Source organism: Cnephaeus nilssonii (assembly GCF_951640355.1).
Source record: "Cnephaeus nilssonii genome assembly, chromosome: 9".
In the NCBI taxonomy this organism is placed as follows: Eukaryota; Metazoa; Chordata; class Mammalia; order Chiroptera; family Vespertilionidae; genus Cnephaeus; species Cnephaeus nilssonii.
In genome coordinates, this window is record NC_137080.1 from 76,716,255 (window position 1) to 76,742,135 (window position 25,881).

Consider the following 25,881-nt stretch of genomic DNA (forward strand, 5'->3'; position numbering starts at 1 on the left):
GTAGGTCAAATGTGGCCTCAGTTTCTCTCCCGGCTGTCTAAAACCACAAAAAAAGTTTTGGGGCCCGGGCAGACCAAATCTTATGGTGGCCCCTAGAAAAGCCATTTAGCAGTTGTGTCGGAACTTCCAGATGGGGCTCCTGCATTTCTGACACTTCCACAAAATTCTTAGTCATCTAAGAACACCTCAGAATCGGACTATTCTTTAAAAATAAAGAAAATGTTGCTCCTTTATCTTCGGAGCTGAATGAGTTCAGCTCATTTATACGGCGAAAGTTACTTTTGCTCAGACTCTCAGCAATTCCAATTGAAAAGCCAAAATCAAAACCAGCCACCCATTTTTTTTTCTCCAGTCCCGCCTTAGCCTGGGTTCTGCCAACCCTTAACCTGGGGTTCTGTCAACCCTGGTTCCACCTCGAGGATTTTAAAACACAGCTCAAATAAAGTCAGACCCTCTACCAAAGCGAGGGAAGGTCCTGGATCCAAGAGACGACTCACCCACGTTCACCCAATGGGCGGAGAACCGGTGGGCTCAAGGGGCCCTTTGCTGGATCCTAGCTCCAAGTCCAAGTCCATAGGATGATCCTGGGTGAGTTTTCTTTGGAATCCTGCCACGACTACGCCAAGTAATGTTAACGAAAAAACCATTGAAACCTGTAAAGAATTTTAGTGAGTTTATTTGAGCCAAACTGTCGACATATGCCGGGAAGCAGAACCTCAACGAATTGAGATTATGCTCCGAAGAATGGTGGGTTACATCTGTATTTATGCATTGCCATCAAAGGAGGGACATAGGTGGGCTACATGAAATTCATTGGATAAAGTCAAACGGTGGGAAACCCCTGGGATTGGACAAAAAGTAAAATGATGGACACATACTTAGGTGGGTACAGGAACAATTAACAGGATAATGAAGGAATTTGAGGCATCTGTCCTGGCGCCTACCACATTTGGTTGTGCCCCAGGGGCTCCAGCAAAAGAAGGAAGTTACAAGTTACCCAGACATCTCACAGATATGTTATCTTAGAGGCGAAAAGGCAAATGGGCTCAGGAAAGAAGATCTAAGTTGATCTTTGTCAGGGAAGGTATCAGCTTAGGAATGACTGCCCACTATAACCTGTTTGTAGTTAAATATTTAATTTTCAAACCATCCTTTGTGGTTATTCCAGGTCTCTGAGTTTGCAAGACTGCCACGCAGGCCTTCCCTGAGCTTGTCAGGTTAGCATGTGGCTCCTTTCGTCCACAGTCCTCATATGAATAAGGTAATGTCTACAATACAAGTGAATGTGTTTAAAAAGTGTTAAGTGTTAAATGTTGTATAGTAACCAGTTACAGAAGACAACTGTTTCCTACCTGGATAATAACAATTCAGTCTTTCAAACTAAAGTTGCTCCTACAGTTCAAATGAATACAACAGGCAATCAGTTGCGCCTTTATTTTAAACGTTTTTATTGTGGTAATAAAATATATAACATAATTGCCATCTTAACCATTTTGAGTGTACCATTCAGCGGCATTGATTTCCTTCACAATGTCTTGCAACCTCAATTACGATTTTTTTTTTTAAAACCAGGAAAAATGTTTTTGCGATTGCCTGTAAGGAAATGTTCTCGGCCTGTGCACCCACGGCCACCATTTCTCCATCTCCATGCGTGTGCAGCCGAGCTGCAAGGAGGCGCGCGTGTGGAGCTGAGGTCGCATTCCGGGTCAGCCGGCCGCAGGGAGCCCCGGGCGCTGGCGGGCCCCCAGCGAGACTGGAGCGCGGCGGCTCCGCGCTCCCGGGCGCCCTGCTCGCGGTGCAGGAACGCGCAGGGCCAGCGAGGGGAGCTGCAGGGTAACTTTTCCCAGGGAAAGCGGCCCGTCGTCCTCGCTAGAAGCCTCCCTGCCTTTTGTTTGTTTTCCTGCTGGAGGCTGGAGAGCGGCCGGGTTCCTGCTGCTCTGCCATGCGCCACGCGGCCCGTGCGACTCGCCGGTCCTCCTGGGCGGCCCTGCGCGGACGCCTCGGCCTGTCCTAGCAGGGATCGCCCCCCATTCTCAGTTCCCGAGGGGCTGCTGCGCCCCACTCGCCCGAGGAGCTGTGCTCACCGCAGGGGCGGGCCCCCGCCTGTGTTCGCCGCGCCAGTGAGTGGGGTCAGGGATTGAGGGGCTTCAGCCGGGCGACCTGTCACTCGGGGGCGGGGATGGACTGGGGCTGCGGAAGGACCCCTGTCCCGCGGCCTCCTGAGTGATCGGGGCGGGAGGGAGAGGTTAATGGGCTGTAGTTTCTCTGCGCGGTCATGTGGGTCTCTCCCTACCTCCAGGCAGGAACACTCCCGTTTCCTCGGAGTCTGGGAGATTTTGATGGGTGTTTACCTTCCAGTGTTTTAAGAGGGGGAGAGATCCGTGCCCGATTTGAAGCCCCTTGAGTCGGAGGTGGAGGACTTGCTCTGGAATTTCCCCGACTAGGCCTTGGGCTGTCCCGCAAGGGGTCTGAGCAAGAATCCTCGCACATTTGTGTGCAACCATTTTTCACGGGGTTTCTTTCTGCTCTGATTCTTTCTTAACCAATGGGAGTACCTGTTATGAGAGGGATGTTGAAGGATTTTCCAGAACAAGAGTTTCTTTTGTAATGCACCTTCGGAAGTTTGACTTGGACACTAACATTGAGGGCTTTGGCTTTTAAATGTAAAAGTAGTTTAATGCATCCCTCTGCAGAAAAGAGTATTCGTTTCCACTTACAACTAAATAAAGATCCGCTTTTGCTAAAGCTTGAGACTGTGCTGAGAGGATACCACCTTGGATTTTGCATGCAGGGCTGGGTTTTTCAAAGGTACTGGCAGTTGTGTTTTTTTTTTTTTTTTTTACTTTGCCCTGGACCACTCTTTATAGCAATAGAAGTTTGATAGCTACAGTTTTCATTTCTCACCTTTCCCAATGTGCCCCAATAGTGAATTGTACTATTGCTGGATATACAATCAAGATAAGCTTTAAATTTGTGTAGTCAACGTATAAGTAATTAAGAAGAACTTGTGTCTCAACCATATGCTAGCTGTGCTAGGAGTTAATGGATGCGTAAATATGCACATTTAAAATAGTTTCTGGACAAAGCGCCACGATTTGGTACAGGATCTTGAAGGCCTTCCTCTCTATTTGCGGGCCAGTCATTGTAAAACACTAGGAAGTGGGTGTAGAAATGAGAGCTGTGCTGGGATTCTTGATGTGAAAGGTTATCCTGTACCACTGCCCTCTCCCTAAGGTCCAGCCCTCTACAGTGACCTGCCCACTTTTTATTTACCCCCTCCACTTGGCTTTGTCCCCATCTCCAAAGTCAAAACTGGTGGTTGGGCAGGAGTGGGCAGTCATGTTTCTAAACGAGACCCATTTAATTTTAGATGATGGGGGGATTTTTAAAATTTTATCTTTATCATTGAAAGTTTTACAGATGTCCTCCCCCCGCCCCCCATTAAATCCCTCCTCTCCCACCCCTTCTCCAGATCTTCCCGGCACTATTGTCTGTCCATGGGTTATGCATACACATTCATTGGTTAATCTCTTACACCCCTCCCCCCACCTTCCCTCTGAAATATGCCAGTCTGTTGCATGCTTCAAAGTCACTGAATATTTTTTGTTCATCAGTTTATTTTGTTCATTAGATTCCACATGTGAGTGAGATCATGTGATACTTGTCTTTCTCTGACTGGCTTATTTTGTTTGGAATAATACTCTCCAGGTCCCTCCGTGCTGTCTCAAAGGGTAAGAGATCCTTCTTTTTTACTGCTGCATGATAGTCCATTGTGTAAGTACCCATTAGTTGACGAATGGATGGAGAGATGTTTTGGAGGGTTGATGGGGCCTATCTGAGTAGGCCGAGGCCTGTCTTTCTTACCCAGGGAACTCAGCATTTAGTCACAAAGAAATGGTTTTTCTCAGTGAACTTTCCTACTACTGACTATATATGTAAATGAGCTACCAGGATAAAGAAAAGGCTTTATGGGAGTGGTTATTTGTTGACTGTTCAACATCATTAAAGCTCATTGTTGGTCTTATTCTTATTGCTTTTTGAGGTTCCTAGTAAAGGTGGAACTCATGTTAATATTGAACCTTTGGAGTGATCTTTTTTTTCATTTCTTTCCTCCTTTATATCAATGAGTCATCTCGACCTGTTAACCATAATGTAAATAGATCCCTCCCTCTATATTTTAATCCAGAACCTCACCTTTCCTCTCCTGCCGACTGGAGCAGCCTCTTAGCTACCCTCCCAAGCCTGGCTCTTAGTAAGTCCTCAGTAAATGTCTGCCGAATGAATGAATGAATGAAGAATGAATGAGATGCTCCCCTTTCTGGAATCTTCAGCATTCCTTGTTTGTCTAAACTCTCTAAACTTTTAAACTATCACTTCCTTATGCTGCTCCTAGCTTTTTCCCACCTGCGGTTCCTCTCCATTCTCTAAAATAATTTGTCTCATTTTTCAAGGCCTTTACAGGCTTCATCCCTCCCATCTAAATCTTACTTTCAGTTTAGCATACATCTTTGTGCTCTATGGGGTTTGGTCTTCTTGCTCTCCTGCTAAAGGGGCCAGGCTCTCCCTAGAAACTCTTCTCTCCACTCTCCTGTGCAAATCTTAAATCTTACCCATCCTCTGTGAGGGAGCCCAAGTCCTACTTTTATCATAATGTCTTCTCTAACTACTCAATTTTCTCCTCTTTCTTTAAATACTTGTGTGTGTGTTGTCTTTTTTTTTTTTTTTTTTTAGCCCTTCCTTATACTGGCCATATTGACCTCTAATTGGCTTAGGCTATTTTAAGCCTCTTTGGGGCAGGACCCATATTTTATGCATGGTAATGTGGCATCGTGGGCTTTGGAGTCAGGCAGAATTGAGGTCAGGGCCTGACTCCACTTATTATGCATGTGATGTGGCCTTGTGGGATTCACCCAGCATTAGTCCTCTCACATGTAAACTAGGGGAAATGCTTTCCCCGGCTGATTGTGTGGTGACGATGGCCTGGTGCCTAAACAGTGCCTGTCGTATACCTGACAGAAACCTGCTCCTCCCCCGACAGGGACTCACAGAGACCTGAACATGTTACAAATATTTGGTCGATGTGTGTTGATGGACTTGTAGTAGACCGCGAGTCCTGGCTCGGCCTGGAAGCCCAGAGCATGGGGCAGTCATGCAGTGAAGCTTCGCGAGCGTTATCCTGCCCGTACTTAAAATGGCTTGAGCTGAGGTTATTCCTGGCTAGCGCTCTGCTGCTGGGATCTGTTGCTGTTTTTCCATCTGAACCTTGCCAGACACACTACTGCCTTTAAAAAAAATTTTTTTAACTGCTTCCCTTGAGGCAAGCTCCTCCATTTCATTTGGCAGGATCTTGCCGAGTTGGAGTTTGATCTCACACGTCCTTCTATTTTCCTGCTTGTGAGGTATGTATGAGAGTATGTGTTTATGGCAGAACTACTTGCCTAGCACTTTCTTGGCAGATTACAGTGACCTTTGTGTATATGTTGATCTGTCAGCCTGTGAATAGTGTCTCACTTAATTGTAAATTCTCTCATCAGCAGTCTGACAAACTGCTCTGCGGCCTTCTGAGAAGGACCTCTGACTAGAGTGTCAGAAAGCTCCTATCTGGGCCTCCGTGTTTGTGGCTGATGTGCAAACAGAGGTGTGTGCAGGACAACTTACACACATATTGTTTGGGGATGATAGTGTAACCTTGGCCTAGGTTGTGGCTGTGCTGACTTTTGAAACACAGTTTTTTAACTTCCTTATAAATACACGTGCTCTACAAAATCACCCGGTGAAAATAATTTAGTGAAGCAAATCATTTTCTGGGGCCAATTACATTAAAATGCTAAGAACGTGCTATGGCAGGAAGGAATCAGATGCCTTTGCTTGCAGCCAAAGAGGAAGTTAAAGAAGCAGCTCAGGTTCCTCCCGAGAAGGTGAGGAAGGTCGGGATGGGCATTTGTACTCAATCTCTGCACCTAGCGAGGTGCTGTCCGATGGTAGGAAAATGTCACTACTCAACAGATCCTAGAACTACTCAATCCGTTCCTGATTTCCTCCCAAGGAAAGCGAAGCATCCTCGCTCATTGAGTAAATGCGTGTGCTTTGCAAGTCGAAGCCTTCATGGAAAGGGTGTGGTCAGACTTGCTGGTACAGCTGGTGTGCGTTGACTTGTGACATTGTCTCAAGAGTTTGAAGAAAGCAGATCTGTGACTCTTTTTAATATGTGGCTCAGAATTTTCAAAACATTCATATACTTTTTACAAAAGGGCAAGTGGGGAGCATTTGACACATCTCTGATAGATTATGAAAACATTTCTTGCCGTGGTTGGGTGGCTCATCCTGTAGACCAAAAGGTTGTGGGTTCGTTTCCTGGACAGGGCACATACCTAGGTTGTGGGTCCCATCCCCTGGTCCGGGTACAGTTAGTGCACATACAGGAGGCAACTGATCGATGTTTTTCTCTTACATCGATGTTTCTTTTTCTCTCACCCTTCCTCTCTAAAAATCAATAAAAACATGCTTAGTGAGGATTAAGAAAAAAAAAATGAACATTTTTTATTCAGACATTAAAAAATATGCTATCTCAAGATAACAAGGAATCCATTCCTATTGGTCGGGTCTCTGGATCTCATCCGTAAAGTGAGGGTGTTGGATGATTATTAAGGTCCCTTACAGGAAAAAAAAAAATCTAATTTTATAGTCTGAAGTTTCCTTGTGCCCATGTTGAACTTAGGTTCTGTGAACTCAGCTTTCAGTCTATACTAATGAACATTGCTACATATTATTTTACCTTAATGTTCCCTAGATTTTAACTTTGTCATCCTAACTCAGGTGGTTTTTGTTTTTCGTGTTTTTGTGTTTTTTTTAATGGAAGAGCCACAGGTTTCACTTGGTGCCTTTTCCGCCACACTGGGGGCTCTTCGTAGCTACTTGATAAATATATAGTGATGGCCGAGAGCTTGAGAGCCACGTATTTTGGTGGAAAGATCAATGTGTCATTTTTTATCTTTCTGTAGGTGTAGTACAACCTGTGATGAAGTGCTGATAACATGTGATGGCCCTCGTGGTTACTATAAAAGATAATGGCCCAGAAACCAAAAAGATAAAGTATGATGGTGCAATGTGCTCAAGTACATGTTTGACGCTAGCATGAAAGTTACTGTCTGCATGAACTTGTAGTTCTCCAAAGACAGTAGTTAATGCTTTTGTGATCTTGGACACTGCCTTTGCTTTGAAAGCGACTTTATTAAAGATTCATTTAACTCAGACAAACCCAAGTGAGAAAAAGTAAGATATACATGCTCACATGTTATCTTAGCTGTTAAAAAGCATGTTTTCCTACTTTAGGGTAAGAGTTTTTAGAAGGATTCATAATTTTTGTATCCTAGTCCTCATATAATTGTCCAGTTTTGCAAAGAAGCGTGTGAGGGGGGTGGGATGGCAGTGGGAGTGGGGTTGGTGACACAGGAAAATCACCTGTAGGCAAAATGACCATTTACAAACCTGTAAGTGGCTCATTCATTAATGTATTCATTCAACAAATCTTTCTTGTGAGGATTTATTTGTGCCAGCTGTATGCCAGGTTCTCATCTAGGTGCTGGGGATACAGTTGTGAATATAAAATTTCTGCCCTCACCTTGCTTATATTCTAGGGATAAACTCAGTTCACACATGCAACACTGTAACCTCGGTTAAATGAGGGTTCTATGGAGACAGCTAAAATGTTTTTGCTTACTTGCAGGGTTTCCTCTATTCCAGGGGCCCACACACTGTGCCCTGCAGGCATACCCTGCCTGCTGCCCGTTTTGTAGGTAGCATTGTCCTGGAATACAGCCGTGCCCACTTATTTCCATATTGTCTCGGACTGCAGAGTGGAGTAGTTGTGACAGACTTAGAGCCCTCAAAGCCTAAAATATTTACTGGCCCTTCCCAGAAAACGTTTACTAATCCCTGCTCTGTACTATTTTTTACATGAAGTCTTTGCTTCCTTGACACATTTTATTGATTTGTTTGTTGTTAGACATGATAGTGAATCACCTTACATTAACATGAGACCAGCTCCTGAGTTACAGGTGCTGTAATGTTTGTACAGTGCTTGAATATAGGGTAAGGAGAAGTAGGCTTACAGTTGTGAGTACAGGAAACACAGATTTTTATTATTATTGTTTGTTAATTATGGTATTATTTTCTATACAAACCTGTGAACCTATTTTGCCCCACTCAGTGTGTATATGTATATATATATATTAGAGGCCCAGTGCATGAATTCGTGCATGGGTGGGGTCCGGCCGGCCTGGCCAGGGGGAGGGGACATGGGCGGTTGGCCGGCCTGCCTGCTGGTCGAACTCCTGGTCGAGGGGACAATTTGCATATTAGCCTTTTATTATATAGGAAGGATATACACTGAGTGGCCAGATTATTATGCGCTCAGAGATCTTAATAATCTGGCCACTCAGTGTATGTTCTCATTCACTCCCCCATCTTCACCACAACCTGCCTTGCCCACCCTTACAACATGGGGTGCCAGTCAGGTCAGCAGCTAGAACTAGGACTATTGCCACCCTGAACAGTCTTCATTAAGCTTGAGGACTGTCACCCCAGCTCATCCACAGTTTCATACAAGTCAGGGTAAAGGTATCCTTCTTCAGCTCGTCAACATTTATCAACATCCTTCTATTCGTCAACATCCCTTTCAGTTCTTTATAGTCTAGAACTCTTTGAAAGTGAGTGGAATGTAGAATTATGGGTCCTAGTTTAGAAATAATCCGCATGTGATTGAAGACTTTTTTTAAGGTTCAGGCACGAGCACCCTTAGGTATTGCAGGGGGAGCGATGGGAAGTTATGGACCCTGCTCAGAGGATTAAGGGCCCTGGGACATGGGGAATTCTTTTTTCAGAAGCTGGGTTGATGGCAGAGAGAGAGGTAAGACATGGAGCAGTTTCTGGAAACGGAAGAGGCATTCATCCAAGAGGCAAAATACTTAAAGAACATTTCTGCTAAATGTATATAGACAGAAGAATTGGGCTCCAGAGAGAAAAATATGAGCACGTGTGCTGTTTCTAGTACCTTTTAAAAAGAAATTAACAGTCTTAACTTCCTCATGTCAAGTTATGACACACGTAAACCTAGAATCCAAGGTGTAATTAATTACATGCTGGTTATGGTGCCATGAGAAGGGCCACTGAATGACTTTGCACATAATCCAGTTTTCCTATGAGGGCAGATGAAAGCAGTGGAATCTTTTCCGTGTAAAACAATCAAGACCCTCATAGCGTCTGAGCGGGGTCAGTGGGCTGGTAAACCAGAGCTCTCAAGAAGCCCATGTTTGCATGCACTTTTCTGTCTTCGATCTTAACAAATGAGTAATTGTGGCATTCATTCAGTGACTATCAGGATTCCAAAGTAAGGAATGACTACCGCTTCCCTGTGCCCAGTCTCTGGTGTCCAGGCTGTGAATGAGCAGGGCCCCCATGCGAGCTGCTGGCTATGAGCAGATGTTCTTTGCCTCCACAGAGGATGGCAGCCGAGGGGAGGGAATTGGGGCTGTTCGGTCACAGGAAGGTTTCCCCCGATGTCACCTAGCCAGGAAAACCATCACTATATTTCAGAGTTTGGCTAGAACTCTTTGAAAGTGAAACCAACTTGTACTTCTCTGCTAGTTGGGTACAGCCTTACCCAAAGGCCAAAGACCTGATCTGACCATGTGGAGGGGGCCTTTCCGTGAGTCTCTGAGACTCGGTGATTCTGGCATGGCGGTGGGAAGGCCCAGGCCGCCTGCCTGTCTTCGCTTCTCTGTAGTGTTTTCTGTTTTCCCATTTCAGAACTTCTGAACGTTTGTGGTCAGGTCAAACAATTTCATTGTTACTTTGCACATGAAGAAATAGAAGTGCTGAGAGTTTTGAGATACTCATTGAGGGTGGTACAGAAAATGGATAGCAAAGACTAACATCCAGATTTTGACCATTCAGACAATCTTTGAGTAACTGCTGTGTGCAAGTGGAGTGTGAGGTGTGAGAATGCAGAGGCCAAGGAAGCGTGGTGAGTGACCTGGCTGATGCAGAGGGCGGGCCTGCATGTCACTGACCACTGGGAAGGTGTGGGGACTTTGAGATGGGACAGGGCCTTGAGAAAAGCAGTGTCTTTGTAGTTTGGGGCAGGAGGCTTCAAAGAGGTGATTGTTGCAGATTCTGAACTTGGGGGCCCAGCTGAGGCAAGAGGTACGTGTCCCTCTCTGAAAGAGAAATGTCATGTAGCATACAGGGTCCCTCGGGGGCACTCTTTTTGCTAGCTTTTGTGCAGGTGATGGGAAAAGTGGAAACTGATTCTTCCCCTCCCCCACCTATTGGTTTGAGAGAGAGAGAAACATTGACCTGTTGTTCCACTCATCTATGCATTCATTGGCTGACCCTTTCATGTGCCCTGATTGGGGAGCAAACCTGCAACCTTGGTGTTTTGGGATGACACTCCCACCACAACCAACTACCCGGCCAGGGCTAGTGATTCTTTTTTTTTTTTTTTTTCTTAGACAAATGCTGGCATGATTGTGATCTAGTCACAGAATCACAGAGCATTTGAGCAAGAAACCATTTTAGCTGCATCAAGTCCAGTGCCCTAATTTCACAGAAAGTAAACCTGAGGGCCAGGAGACACTCCGAATCAGAGGAGGTCTGGAAACTGGGACCAGCCCCTCTTTGTCTGCAATCACTTTGCCTCCGTTGCTGCTGCTGCTGGTGGTGGTGAGGTCCCCACTGGGTTCACTGATGTTTGTTAGCAGAATGAGGCCAATGAGCATGGCTACGTCACTGGTTTCCATATTTGGATTTTGAGCTGCAACGTACTTCCTCTAATTCCTCTTATTCTCAGATCATCAAAAGATTTTATGACCTTTGGATCTTTTGCAACCTTTCCCTTGAGTTTGGTGCAGTCAGCCTGGGTTCCTATATCTATCCTACCACTTATTAGTTGTATAACTTTGGACAAGTAATTTGTGTCTCAGCTTCCTTATCTATAAAATTCAGGGGTGATGGTAATAGTACTAGGGACAAGTTGCTTATACCTCAGTTTCCTTATCTGTAAAATACGAATAATAACAATAATAGTACCTACCTGGTACAGTTGTAAGGATTAAACAGATTAATATATAGAAGCACTACAATACTACTATACATATAGTAAGTACTAAAATTAGTAGTAGTACCTTTTGGGTTTATTTGATACTAGAGGCTCGTGTACGACATTCATGCAGTGGTGGGGGGTTGGGGAGTCCCTCAACCTGGCCTGTGCCCTCTCAAAGTCCGGGACCCCTTGGGGGATGTACGCCTGCCAGCTGAGACCCGCTCCCTGCTCCTGAGTTGAGTGTCTGCCCCCTGGTGGTCAGTGTGCATCATAGCAACTGGTCTTTTCGCCATTTGGTCGATTTGCATATTAGCCTTTAATTATAGAGGATATTAGGAAGGCGAGTGTGGGTTAGATATAGTGAGGGATTTATCTAGGCTATTCTTGGAGTCAGAGAGGTATGTAAAAGGTCTACCCCTTAGCATGTCAGCTAATTCCCAAGTCAGTGGATGAGCTGCTACATTCCACTCACTTCTCAGGCAGTGTTGACTGTCTGTCTATACCTGGAGCTGTGAATTCAGATGCTGTGGGGGCAGAGGAGGAAATGTAAAAGACTCGAGGAAGCTAGCTATGTGCTTGTTAGACAGTAAGAAAATGCTCTTCTTTTTTAAATAAAGAACAATTTTTCTTCAAACATGAGGTTTTTTTCAGGTTTCCTTTTAGCTTGTCACTTTTAATAGCAGCATAGGAACAGAGAAATGTTTTTCTTTCAATAAAACAGGTGGTTGTGATGGTACAAAAATACATGGTTACTAAAAAAAAAAAAATTGAGGAACTGACATAGAAACCATTTTGGGGACAGCAGGAAGGATGGGGACTGTGATGAGCTGAAGAGTCCATCTCAATCTAAGGAGTTGGTGACTACCCTTTTCTGGCTTTTTGTTACCACACAAGGCTAAGGATCCCATGTTGTCAGCCCTTCGGTTTTTCTAAAGAAGCCCCAAATCTGGATTTTTATATGAAAGATCCTGCTTTCAAATACAGATTCAGAACCTCACTTTGACTCTAGGCCTCAGACGGCCAGTTTGCAAGCTCCCGGTTCACACAGTGTGAATCTCCATATGCCAATGTCGTATTCAGAGATTTCAGCCACAATTGTGAAGTCTTGCTCACTCTGCAAAATTGTAGAGAAATAGTCTCTATACTTCAAAAAGGAATTCCGTTGCTTATTGGGGAAGTGTAGACTTCTGATTTCATTCTTTTTTTAAAAAAAATTGTTAAAATAAGTATTCATTTATTAAAAACAAACTTCAGAAAAACATATCTGTTAAAACATGGTTAATTTTGACAACAGCTGTCAGTGAGCAAAAAAAAAAAAATGTAATGAGGAAGCAAGAATTACTATTACTAAGTAATATTATATCCACCTCGTCATTTATACCCCTGTTATCTTGAAAAATATAAAGGTAGCTCTAAGAACTTTAGACATAGCTCTAGGTTTATGGCATGATCTGCCTTTCATGTTTTATTGATTTCCAGAGGGTACTATTTTATGATACCAAATCAAATGCATAGTCTAAGAAAATTCTTCTCTTTTAATGTAGTCTATGAAATCTTCCTACCTGAAACCCTCAGGATCAAATTACCCTTACATTTTTCTAAGGAGAAGACAGCCATCAAATTTTTTCAACTTTGGCCCCCATTCTTAAAAAAGGATATAGGTGTGGTTTAATCAATACTGATTTTTTTTTTAATGTGCGGAAATCCAACTCTGCTTTTTAAATCAAAGGAACAAAAATATGGTACCATCCCAAAAAATCTAATGCCAATAAAAATGGCAGTAGTACAAAAATCTAACCATATCTCAAATACAGCAGATTTGTTGTATACAACATGCAAGAACAAGAAGCTTAATAACAGGTAAAAGAAATCAAATACTGCATTTTATTGAATACTAAGGTAAGTAACCATAATTATCTCATAAATCTTCCAATATCATAACTAGTTGCTTTTGAGTAACTATATGTAACCCTCATTTTTAATTAAGTGCCTATTCAACAAAGGTAACTGGAACAAATACATTTATGCAAATTTACATCCTAAGATACCAGAGTAAACAGGAGACATTAGTCAAGGATGAATAAGAAAGTTCTATTTTTTGTTTCATCATCTGTGTCATCCGGTGGTAAAGGATGTACTTTCCTCTTTTCTTTTCCTAAACCACCGCTTCCTGCCTCTTCAGGAATCCGATTCTCTTTTTCAGAATCTTTAGGAGACAGTTGGAAGAATTCTCCAGTTCCTTTTTGCCTTTTGGAAATTGGGCGCACACAAACTGGATTCCCTCCTGCATACTTATTTTCAGCTTTCCTCGAGGAAGGTGAAGTGAAGTTAGTGGAAGAGGTAGAGGAACCGAGCACCTTCCTGGGGGCTTGAGCAGCCACCACTTTTCTATAGGTGCCCAGGAGAATGTCTGCTCTAGTCCGCACCATGTTCAGACACGAGGAGATGAGAGCAACCCACTGACGTTCCCACAGAGGGTGTCTCAGTGGACAAGAACGAGAAAACAAATCTCCCGGGCACAGTTTATATTCCTGATTTCATTCTTAAAACATTCTTTTGAATAAATAAAAACCACTGCTGCCTTAATTCAGATGATTGTATGAAAGTCTTTGGGAGGTTCTCTGATTTCCTTGAACTTAAGCTCTGTTGTCGTCTGTGGTAAGTTTCATTATCAATGACATACAGCATGAATGTATGTCATTGATAATAGGAATAGGTTCTTTGGGCGGAAACTTTCAAATCAAGAAAACAAGGAAGAGTGGCATGGATGTCCCAATTTATCACCATCTTTGTGAAGAGCCATGCTGGACTATGGTACTCTGTTGAATAGGTAGTGTTGGCATAATCAGATGATTTTCAGAGTCTGGGATTAGGTGTCAGCTTTAAAGAGTAGAAGTCTGGTAAAGCCATCCACCTAGCATGTAGGGACCTTCAAGACCCAAGAGAAGCTGGGTTTTGATAAACTCTGGATAAAAGAGTCCCCTTCCCAGTTGGCTAGTTGTCCAGGCAACCCTGAGTGGTGCCCAGGGCCACTTTTGGACACTCCTTCATATTGCACCACAATAGATTTGTAGTTGTATGTTCTTCCCAAATAGAAGCAGATAATGGTGGATGGAAAAATTGAACCTTAGGCTAATAGAGAATTACTTCTTCTAATTTGTCTCCAACTATGCTAACCTCTTTCAGTTTTCAAAGCATGCTAACTACAGATGATTGATCTATCTCTATCACCTCATCTTAAGTCATTGTAGCCTTAGTCTGCAGTATCAGGAATGTTTTCAGCTGTACTCAATAGAATATCGAACAGCAGCTTCAGCAAGAAAGGCCTTTAATTAGATCATATAACAAGAAATCCAAGACAGACATTTTCAGGGATCATGCAGCAGGCTAGTGATATCATCAACCACTCAGCCTTTCCCCCAACCCCTCTTTCTTTTTTTTCCATCCTTAGCATAAAAGATTCTCATCTTTAGAGTTCATTTCTTATAGTCACCAGAAGGCTGCCGGAACCCTAAATATCACAGTTTTATACAATCATGTTTAAGGCAGAAACACAGGGCATTATTTTTGTCAACTGTCTTTATCAGGAAGTAGATAGATTCCTTCACAGAGGCTTTTCTCTTCCATCATCATCTCACTTTCCTTTCCATCTCTTAAGTCTGAGCCATAGCCTCACTCCTAGTTGCTTTGCTTGGCTTAGACTGATCAGAATTCATGCATCAGGACTATGGTAGGTAGCTACCAGCCCTCATTAGATTGAATCCTGAACAATATCAGGGTTCTATAAACTGAGCAAGGAAAGGAGCATTGCTATTGGGTAGGTCAGCAGTGGTCCCACCCCTGTCTCCTTCTTTTTTCCAGTGCATTGTCCATCACTCTTGTTTTCCTGGAGCAGCAGTGAGGTTTGTTCTTCACTTTCAGATCATGACATGAGTCATCACATTCAGGCCACCATAAAAATGATGAATAACTGACCACCACTGATCTCAAATGCATTTAACCACTTACTGCTGGGACATGCTCAGAATTGATTATACTTCTTGTCTAATGCTAATTTGAATAATACCACTTCATTTTTATTTATTTATTTATTTATTTATTTTAGGATAGGAAATAATTCACTGGAGTAGAGAATAGAAAGCTCAGACAGTGGTCATGGTTCTCTTCTCTGGAGCCCTACATCCTTCTCTCTGATACCCCTTTGGACACTTGAAACAATTACCATAGCTCCCCAAGCCTCCTTTACTTTTAATTCCTTTCTTTCCCTTTTGTATATAATGAAACTTGATTATTCTTCAGTACCTCAGCCCTTTCACTTCTCTGAAGGGTTGCCTTCTCCCAAGAGTTGGTGATTCTCTCTATCATGTCCTCATAGCACTCTCTACATTTTTCGTGTACGTGTCAATTGTGAGTTATGTAAAGGAAGGGCCCTTATCTTACCCATAATGTGCCCCCAAAGCTTGCATAACGCTTAGCATCTCAGCCTGGAGAGGCACTAGTCTGATCCATTATAAGGTCATTACTCAAGATGAAAAAGCAACTACCATGCTTTGGTGAGAGTTACATCTTGCCAGAGTAATTGAGTTTTGTTCTATGATCTGAAAAACTGTAACAAGAAAGAATTGTTAGGGTGACTGTGTGTTGAATGAATGACCCACTTTATCTCGATTTCAGTAAAGTTCTTAATGCTTTCACAAATAGCTTTCTCAGTGATCATCTAGGGCAGGGGTGGAAAATGTCCAACCCATGGGTCATATGAGTGCCTTGAAATCATTGGTCTGGCCCTGCCAAGGCATTAGGGGTGAATTAAGTAAATATTTGACTAAATATAGCAGACTAATTTTTTTTTTTAATCTCAGTTCTCTCTATATATGATAGAGCCCTAGCTGGTTTGGCTCAGTGGAGAGAGCATCGGCCTGAGGACTGAAGGGTCCCGGGTTCAATTTCTATCAGGGTACATGCCTGGGTTGCAGGTTCGATCCCCAGTAGGGGGCGTGCAGGAGGCAACCGATCAATGATTCTCTCTCATCATTGATGTTTCTATCTCTCCCTCTCTTCCTCTCTCTGAAATCAATAAAAATATATATTTTTTAAAATATGATAGAGAGGAAGGGAGAGGGATAGAGAGATAGAAACACCGATGAGAGAGAAACATCAATCAGCTGCCTCCTGCACACTCCCTATTGGGGATGTGCCCGCAACCAAGGTACATGCCCTTGACCTGAATTGAACCTGGAACCCTTCAGTTTGCAGGCTGACGCTCTATCCACTGAGCCAAACTGGTTCGGGTGAACCTGTGACCGCTTGGTCAACCGCTGAGCCACACCAGCCAGGCTAGCAGGCTAATTTTTAAGTTGATAATTTTGTATGGCCCACGAATTATGTTATAAATATCCAAATGGCCTTTGGCAGAAAAAAGGTTCACTACCCCTGATCTAGGTAAAGCATTGTCCCAATTATACAGTTTAAATGAATGAGGAAGTAGTAGCTCATTAATTATCAAAGAAAGGCATCTATGACTAATAGTTAATAGATGTGATTCATTAGTATAATGCCATTGGGGGAAAAAAGTGGGGAGGAGCCCACATGCTTCTGGAAGGTAGATAGTCATTAAGTTTTGGTCACCACAGTTCATCAAGGACATGGAGAAGTGTGTGAGGATTCAGAGATGAAAGCCAAAGGTAATTAAAGTAGTGGAAACAGGTCCTGTGAGGAAAGGTTGTGTAATTAAAGCAAGAAAAGGCCAAAGGACTCACATTTGATTACTAATTTCATGTATATACATATTTTTTGTCAGATATATTCTTTATATCCACAAAAAATAAGCATGAAGAAATTAGCTTAAAGTACAATAGGCAAGTTTTGGTTGGCTATGGAGAAAAATAGTCTAGCTAATTGGATTAAAAAATGCAATTCTGACCATGTTATTCTCTAGTTAAAAAACAAACAAACCCTTAATTGACTTCCCATTGTTTCTAGGCCAGCATCTACTTTTTTTTTTTAATGAAGCATATAATTTATTTATTTATTTTTAAATATATTTTTATTGATTTCAAAGAGGAAGGGAGAGGGAGAGAGAGAAACATCAATATTTTCTGCTCTGGTGATTCTTCAGATAATTAATAGCTGTATTTTTAAAATGTTTTCAATGTTCTATTCATGTATTTACATTTTATTAATGTTTATGTAAAGGCATTATAATCACATACGTTATTACTGTGTTTTCTTTATTATAAGCAAACTGAATGACTCAATTTTATAAATGAAAAAATCAATGGCATTAGAAAAACAGAACTAAAAAAATATTTTTAATTAAAAAAAACACCCACCTGCCCAGGACTGCCCAGCCAGCTCAGTGGTTGAGCATCAACCTATGAACTAGGAGGTCACGGTTTGATTCCCAGTCAGGGCACATGCCCCGGTTGCAGGCTACTGGGGTGTGCAGGAGGCAGCTGATCAGTGATTCTCTGTCATCATGGATGTTTCTATCCTCTCTCCCTCCCCTTTCCTCTCTGAAATTAATAATAAAAAAAATTTTAAAGAAAAGCCCTTAAAATAAATAAATACATACATAAATAAATACACAAATAAATAAATTTCTTTTTTTTTAAAGGGTATACAGAATTCAAATGGCAGCAAAAATAATCTAGGTGAAATACTAGGAAAAGCTTCTTAATATTAAGCACTGTGACAAATATTTTACATCTTCCATGCTATCTCCCTCTCCCTTCCTCTCTGAAATCAATAAAAATATATTTTTAAAGATAAATAAATAAATGAATGAATAAAAATCTGAATGATGTTAAAAGGGGCACAGCCTCCATAAAAAAATCACTAGCTCTTTGTTTAGCTTCTGAATGTCTAGTAGTAAAAATCATACTGTTTTGCCTAGCCACAAATACATCATGGAGCACAAGTCCGCTCTCTATCAGGAGAACTTGGATTTGAGCATTTCTTGATTTTGTATGTTTGCATTGTTAACTGTAGCAGAATTACAGAACACGGTATATTTAGCATGAGCTCGGCAGTTTTCAGGGACCATAGCTATTGTGCAGGGTTTGCCCACAGTGGTTAGTCAACAAAAAAGCTTTGAATTGCAGATTCATTTTTGAGTCAGTGACAAATTCACTTTCCAAAAATGCTATCTTTAGTTTTACAAAGACTTGTAAAAGACCATTATTTAGATCACAGATGGCAAACTTTTTTTGTAAAGGGTCAGAAAATAAATACTTTTGGCTAAGTAGGCCAGTCAGTCTTTGTCACAGCTATTTAACTCTGCTGTTGTAGTGTGAAAGCAGCCATAGACTATGCCAGTGAGTGGGCAGGACTGTGTTTCAGTAAAACTTTATTTATAAGAACAGGTGGCGGGTGCAGGTGGTGGGGATCAATGGGGGAAAAATGGGGGACATCTATAATACTTTCAACAATAAAGATAAATTTAAAAAAAAAGAACAGGTGGCGGGGCTGGCGGGGGAGGATTATAGTCTGCTGATTCCCGATTTAGGCTATAAAAATACACAAACTCAAAATATACAATAGCATTTATGCTTGTCCCTGATTTTTCTCTACAGGCAGAAGACTGATCTTTGAAAATATGTATTTGGGAGATAGTCACGTTCTGTTGAATACCTTGTGCGGGTGCTGCCACAGAAAAATCTGGTTACACTCCGGGGAGGCCTGCTGCCGCCGCAGGACTGAACCACCTCGGCTCTGAGATGAGCGTCCGGCCTGCGGGGGCACACCATGAATAGGTACACAACGATCAAGCAGCTCGGGGATGGAACCTACGGTTCCGTCCTGCTGGGAAGAAGCATTGAGTCTGGGGAACTGATTGCTATTAAAAAGTAAGTTTGACCCTTCGCTCTCATGAATGCATCCTCCACTACGCATTGTCCAAAGGGGAGTGTGTGGGAAGCATGGAGAAGGACCCTAGACATTGATTTCTGTGGGTGAGATGATTGTCGACTCTGGAATGCTCATGTCTGAGGTGTTAAACACATTCCCTCGCATCCTGGGTTTCTGGTTAGCTAATGGGCCTCTCTTCCTCACCTCAGGCTCCACACCAGGGATTGGCAAACTTTGTTCGGTAACGAGCCAGACCGTAAATATTTTAGGCTTTGCAGGCCATATGGCCCCCGTCACAACTCAGCTCTGCTGTTGTAGTGTGAACGCAGTCATAGACCATATATATGAGTGAGTGTGGTTGTATTCCAATAAAACTTCATTTATGGAAACTGACATTTGAATTTCAGATAATTTTCACATGTCACAAAATATTCTTCTTCTTTTGATTGTTTTTATTCCAACTATTAAAAAATATAAACGCCGTCTTAACTCATGGGCTTTACAAAAACATGTGGTGGGGTGGAGCTGGGGTGAGACATACCTTGCCAACCCTTTTACTGGCGTGTCTAGAACTGGGTTGTCTAATAGGGTAGCAAGTAATCATATGTGACATTGAAATGTAAATTTAATTAAGAATTCAGTTCCTGTGTTGCACTAGCCACATTCCGAGTGCTCGCTAGCCACATGTGTCTGTCTAGTGGTGACCATACTGGACAAACAGAACATTTCCAGGGAAACAAAGCTCTAATGGACAACTCTGGTCTAGATAAAATAAGAATGAGGGATCCCCCCACGGCCAGGTTAACTAATTAGTGACAAAGCAAGACGCAGGCCAGGCCTCCTTGTGCTACGCTGCACCACCTCTGCTGGGAAATTGGTGATGTAGGATTGATTGCCAGATTTTAAAATAAATGCTGTTTTGGATAGTATAATATTTGATAGGAATCAAAGCCAATTTTAAGCACTATTCATTTGTTTCAGAATGAAAACATTAAAAAGAAAGTGTAGCCTGTGACTAGGAGTAAGCATACTATTTGTTTGTTCTCTTTTAGAATGAAAAGGAAGTTTTATTCCTGGGAGGAATGCATGAACCTTCGTGAGGTTAAGGTATGTATTAATACCATAGGGAATAATTTATGTATAGTTGATTAAAATAATGTTATATATGCTTACGTTTTTTGTGTGGATATATTCATTCTCTTTGAATTGTTTCACTGATGCCCCCAAAAAGGGGGGAGGGATGCTAACATTATTCAGTTAATAGCTCAAGATAGAAGATTGCTATGCTATTAATGTGTGTATATATTGGTATATTACTCTTAAGTTAATCACAGCTTTATTCCGATTTCAATAGTTTCCCACTAATGTTCTTTATCTCAAATTGTGATGAAAAACAAATAACATAAAATTTACTATCTTACCAATTTGTAAGTGTATACAGTATGAAGTACATTCATATTGTTTACAACTATCATCACCATCTATCTCTAGAACTCATTTCATCTTGCACAACTGAAACTTTGTACCCATAAACAGCAAGTAACTCCCCATGACCTCTACCTTCTGTCTCTGTGAATTTGACTGCCCTTAGTACCTCAGGTGAGTGAAGTCATACAGTACAGGCAGACCTCGTCTTGTTGTGCTTCACTGATTGTGCTTCACACATGTTGCCTTTTGTACAAATTGAAGGCAAGACCCTCTAACTCACTTCATGGCAGTACTCGCTCCTTGAGGTGGTTTAAACTTTAGACCCAATCCCTCAGTTATCTCCGAGGTGTGCCTGTATTTATCTTTTTGTGACTGGCTTATTTCGTTTAGCATAAATGTCTTCAAGGCTCATCCTTCTTTTTAAAGGCTGAATCGTATTTCATGGTATGGATATACCACATTTTGCTTGTCCATTCGTCCATTGATGGACACTTGGGTTGCGCTCACTTTTCGGCGATGGTGAACCTTCCCGTTTCTTTAAACTCTTCCTTTCCACTGGCTCCTTCTCTCCGGTCTCTAAATGTGCCTGCCATTCTCTCGAATCAGCCTCAGCCCTCTCTTCCCTTGAGCTCCCTCCCCTTTCCTTCCAAACAACACCTTATACCATCATTTGTCACCTACCGTTGACTTTCCACTGAATTTAGTCTGGCATTTCCCTCTCTGTTATGGAAGCTGCTTATTGCCAAGTCCAGGATCATTTTCTCCGGCACTTTCTTGCCTGCAGGGTTGGGTGCTGTGGACCACTTCCTCTCCTCTCCCAGGGTGTGGGACTCTGCTTTTGCTTAGCTGTCCTACCTCTTTCTTGCCTTTCACCAATTCTCCTGTGGGTCCACCCCTTAAATATCGGCGATTTCTCGCATTCTGTTCTTAGCAATTTTTTTCTTTGCTCTGACACGCCTCCTGAGTAATGTCATTCAACCCCCTTGCTTCGGCAGTCTCATCAGATCTTTTACCTTTCTTATGCATTAGACCAGGGATTGACACATGGCCCACGTTCTGATTTTGTAAGTAACATTTTGTTGGAGCACAGCCATGCCCGTTTGTTTGCATATTGTTTATGGCTGACTTCATGCTACAATGGCAACGTGGGGTAGTTGCAGCAGAGACCTCTCCCCTAGAGAGCCTAAAATAACTTACTCTCTGTCCCTTTGGAGGCGAGTTGCTCATCCCTGCTGCAGACCCCTATATCCAAATGCTCAGTGGATATCAGTGCCTGAATTTTCTAGAATGTCTGCAACCCCCAGTGCTCATATTTTCTCTCCCTTCTGCTCATTAACATTCAGCCAGAAACCACAGCTCCTTGTAGGTGGCCTGTGTGATCCTACTTTCCTCGTGTCTCATCCATCCTGTGTGCTGCTGCCTGAATGATCTCCGTGACATTCAGCTGCTCATGCACTATCTACCGTTTATTGAGGGGCTGTGATAGGCCAGGAAGCCCCTTAGGTGTCTTACTTCACCCCACAACTACCTGATGTGAAAAGTGTTAGGGTCTTGAGTTTGCTCAAGAAAACAGCTGAGACCCAGTCTCAGTAACTGGCTTGAGGTAAACACACCTGTAAGCCCCAAAGCTTGGTTTCAAACCCAGGTTTGTGTGAAGGTTTCGGTGGGTATCTACCTGGCATCCAAGCAATGTCTTCCCGGCCCACTTTTCCAGGTAAAGTCTTCCGGATGCACTTCCTTTAGAACCTAACTGGGGCCGTTCCTATTCCTCAGACACAGAATGCCACTCCATGCTCACACACCCTTACCTGTGAGGGCTCCCTCCCGACACACCCTTTCCCTCCCACTGAGTTGTCTAGGTGTTACTGTTCCTTAAAGTCACATTCAAATGATACTCACTGACTACTCGGGGTTTAATAAGTACTCCTTCTTAAAACACCTCTGATGTTCCTTGTCTCTGTCATTAATACAATCTTCTTAATTTTGTTACATGTATTTTGTCCTCTCTTCTGAATTAGATTGTTTGCCTCTGAAGGGCAGGCACCCCAAGATACCCTTGGGGCCCAGGGTATTGTACAGCAGGTCCTCCAGTAATGCCCTTTCCTGCAAGGTCTTTTTAGAACGCTGATATCAATTAGCCTAGGATTGATTTTGTTATACATTGTTATACACTGCTATACATTGCAGTTCCAAGAACCTATTGATGACGTTAAGTGAGTACTTACTGTAGTTCTGTTACTAGTTGGGAACCTTCATGCTCGGGGACAAACGGCCCCTATTCGGGCTGCTGACCCAGGTTCAATCTGCCTCTCTGCGTTGATACAGCTGTCCTGCCTCTTCCTCTCCTTTGTAGACCTCTCCTGAGCCACAGTAAGATGCCTTCTTCCCGGAAATATTTCTCTGTAAAATGAGTCACATGAAGTCCTCCACACAAAGTTAATTCTTTTTAGGTTAAACTAATACATGCTTTATCTTGCTCATGATCCTCGCTTAGAAACAAGAGCTGTGAGCCACTCAGGCTTGGTCCAGTAATTCATGCTCAAAACACACTTCAGGCTAGCAACAGAAGGTACCCTATTCCTTGCCTAGAATTCTCTTCTTGAAAATTTTTAAAACTTACTTCATTTTCCTCTGAACAAATTTGCTGCTCGTCCCCTGGACATCTCAGCCATGGTGTGGGAGGCACTGGAAGCAGGCAGGCAGAAGAGATGGCTGCAGTCTGCAAGAGCCCAGTGAACGCTGTTTACAAGTTAAGCAATGTTTGTTTTTGTTACTCATGGAGAATCAGGAATCCAACCCAACTGAAAGAAGTCATCCGCCCGGTGGGGCCATTCTCGAAGGATCTGTCCATTTGGCCCCAACAGCTGAGTATTTCCTGCCAGAGAGCATGTTGGCGGCAGCTCGGCCGGCCAGGAAGAGGCACCAGAGAGTCTTCCTTTGCTCTCGTTCACTGGCCAGAGCCCCCTCTCTTCCCAGCTGCTTGAAATAACTTGATCTTATTGCACATTCCCAAGCTCTGGTCCCTGGGGTACCTTATCACCGAGTGTCCTTCCAGCTTTGAATATTCATGCTAGCATTTCATCTTCAGGCATGGCGTTTGTTTTATTAGAGGGATGTCCTTTTAAGGAAATGCAAAGATAATGAGGGCTTTGCAATGTGTTATTATTGGGCTCCCTTCTCTGGGAGGAAGTGGCTTTTTGAATGACAGGGCTCATCCCACTGGCCAGGGTGACCCCTCGAGGCTTCCTGGAAGGAGCCTGTCTATCAAATTCTAATCGTCTAGTGAGCACACCAGTAGCTGGGTATCTCTGGCTGTCACACATGAATGGGATTGCTGCTCACCATTGACAGAACGAATGAGGCAAGCAAAAAATGGTTTACACGTGGCCGTACTCACGAGTGCGTTCCCAGAAGAGGAAACCTGCATGCATGCAAGGCTGAATAATGAGGTCAGGCAGCATTTTCCAAGTCACCCTCTTGTTCCTTGTGGCTCACTTGTATTGCCTTTGCTGTTCTTGGAAGCAGAGATATTCCTCCCATATCACTTCAGAGTCTTTCCAAAGAGATTTCTCTTCCTTCTCCCTCTCCTTCAGAACTCACAGTGTAAAGAGCACTCTGTGTCCTCTGGACACGGATGAACCAGATGGGAGTTGACAGAATCAGGCTATCGGCCCCTGTTTGAACAATTTCTTGTTCATGATGTCTGCAGACTGTCAACTGGTGATCTTGCCGCAAGGCGGCTGCCTTCTCCAATACAGGCACACCCCAGACATATTGAGGGTCCAGTTCCAGACCACCGCAATAAAGCAAGCTGTAATCTTGTTTGCTGGTGGAGGGTCTTGCTGTCAATTTGTAAAAAACAAAACACAACACAACATCTGTGAAGCACAATATAGTGAAGTGCAATACAACGAGGCTTGCCTGTGCTAGAACAGTCAAAGCCTCATCTTCCAATAGATTCCTCCCTCCACCTCCCAGGAATGAGTTCTGTTATCTGGAGGGGAACACACCTCAGGTAGCCCTGGCCCACTGCCTGGTACTGGCGGCACCAGAAATACCAGTTAAGGTCATGCATTTACCATTCAGTCAGTTAATCAAGATAGTTTTCCATTTAAAGTTGCTATGGATTTCATTGACATGTCATTTATGAAATTGTTGTTAAAATATGAATTGTGGTCTTTCTGTGGTTGTAGAATTGGGTGTTTCTTCCTAAGTCTACATGGGGTTACTTTTCTTTTTCAACAATAGAACCTCTCTTTTTGTTTTTCTTCCTCGCCTTTCAGTCTTTAAAGAAGCTCAACCATGCCAATATAGTAAAATTAAAAGAAGTTATCAGGGAGAACGATCATCTTTATTTTATCTTTGAGTACATGCAGGAAAATCTCTACCAGCTCATTAAAGAAAGGTACGATTTGGTTTTCATGATCTTAGAAATAACGATTGCAAAGTGGACGTGTTTTCTTTCTGCTTTTTTTTTTTTTTTTATCAGTCATGTTCCTTAGGCTGTGCTGCTTAAAGCTGCCTGTTAGAGACCAGACTTCCATTCCTACTTTGGAGGCCTTGCACTGGCATCATAGAAGCTAGTTTCAATGAAGCTGTTGTCATGTTTTAATGGCTTATTCATCCAAAGAAGCTCAGACATGTAACAGACATTCTGCAGTTCTCCATTCCCACAAGGACATGTGGGCAGAGCAACTGCAAGTCAAGGTGTAAAAGCTTCATTCACTTTGAGACCTCCCTCGAAAACTTCTGGGTTCATTTCCATTCCTTCCTCGCCACAGTGCTCAGGGGCTTGTGCATGGGGCAGAGGAGACTAATAAAAAATTTACCTGCTATGGTAATTAGGAACTTTAAAAGTGAGCCATGTAGAACCTCTTGGGCACATTTTCTTGGTGGCAGATGAAAGCCATTCACAGAATCCCTCTGAGTGATTACAGTGGACAAGGATTGTCTTTATTGAAAATCATAGCAAAGAAGATGCGTAATTTGCCCAACCAGGAAAAAAATGTTGCTCTCTACATGTGATAAAGCCTCAAATTTTCCCCATTAAAATTTTTTAAAGTTTTAGTTTATATTAAGGAGAGAGGAGATTTTTATATGTTACACTAGAGGCCCGGTGCACGAAATTCGTGTACGGGGGAGGGGTGGTGTCCCTCAGCCCAGCTTGCACCCTCTCCAATCTGGGACCACTTGAGGGATGTCTGACTGCCCGTTTAGGTCCGATCCCAGTGGGCCTAAACGGGCAGTCGGACATCCCTCTCACAATCCAGGACTGCTGGCTCCCAACTGCTCACCTGCCTGATTGCCCCTAACCACTTCTGCCTGCCAGCCTGATCACCCCCTAACCACTCCCCTGCCAGCCTGATTGACGCCTAACTGCTCCCCTGCTGGCCCGATTGCCTCTAACTGCCCTCCCTTGCCAGCCTGGTCACCCCCAACTGCCCGCCCCTGCTGGCCTGGTCGCCCCAACTGCCCTCCCCTGCTGGCCTGGTCACCCCCAACTGCCC

The 25,881-nt window shown here is 43.0% G+C and overlaps 3 protein-coding genes across 4 annotated transcripts in view; 2 read left to right on the plus strand and 1 right to left on the minus strand.

The window, feature by feature from the left end:
• Positions 1 to 1,611: 1,611 nt before the first annotated feature.
• On the plus strand, positions 1,612 to 24,779 carry LOC307105040 (uncharacterized protein; the record flags this gene model as incomplete). Of its 2 annotated transcripts, XM_079780435.1 has the most annotated exons (4): positions 1,612 to 2,120; positions 18,673 to 18,852; positions 19,999 to 20,053; positions 24,658 to 24,779. In XM_079780435.1, exon 2 carries the CDS (start codon positions 18,696 to 18,698, stop codon positions 18,813 to 18,815), a length of 120 nt encoding a protein of 39 aa, XP_079636561.1. In that variant the 5' UTR covers positions 1,612 to 2,120; positions 18,673 to 18,695. The 2 variants fall into 2 exon arrangements, with proteins under 2 accessions (XP_079636561.1, XP_079636562.1); XM_079780436.1 differs by lacking the exons at positions 1,612 to 2,120; positions 19,999 to 20,053; positions 24,658 to 24,779 and adding an exon at positions 3,470 to 4,252 and having other exon boundaries at positions 18,673 to 18,815.
• LOC307105589 (PCNA-associated factor-like) lies at positions 12,383 to 13,675 on the minus strand. Its single transcript, XM_079781444.1, has one exon. It carries the CDS (start codon positions 13,528 to 13,530, stop codon positions 13,168 to 13,170), a length of 363 nt encoding a protein of 120 aa, XP_079637570.1. The 5' UTR covers positions 13,531 to 13,675; the 3' UTR covers positions 12,383 to 13,167.
• The window catches only part of CILK1 (ciliogenesis associated kinase 1), a 32,265-nt gene continuing 25,195 nt past the window's right edge, over positions 18,812 to 25,881 (plus strand). Inside the window, exons 1-3 of the mRNA XM_079780434.1 lie at positions 18,812 to 18,945; positions 19,999 to 20,053; positions 24,658 to 24,779. Coding sequence (XP_079636560.1) covers positions 18,845 to 18,945; positions 19,999 to 20,053; positions 24,658 to 24,779 — 278 coding nt within the window. The 5' untranslated portion in view covers positions 18,812 to 18,844. The remainder of the gene's footprint in view (positions 18,946 to 19,998; positions 20,054 to 24,657; positions 24,780 to 25,881) is intronic.

Excerpts from the sequence above, each read along its gene's own strand:
- LOC307105589 (XM_079781444.1), bottom strand. The coding sequence starts at position 13,530 with ATGGTGCGGACTAGAGCAGACATTCTCCTGGGCACCTATAGAAAAGTG.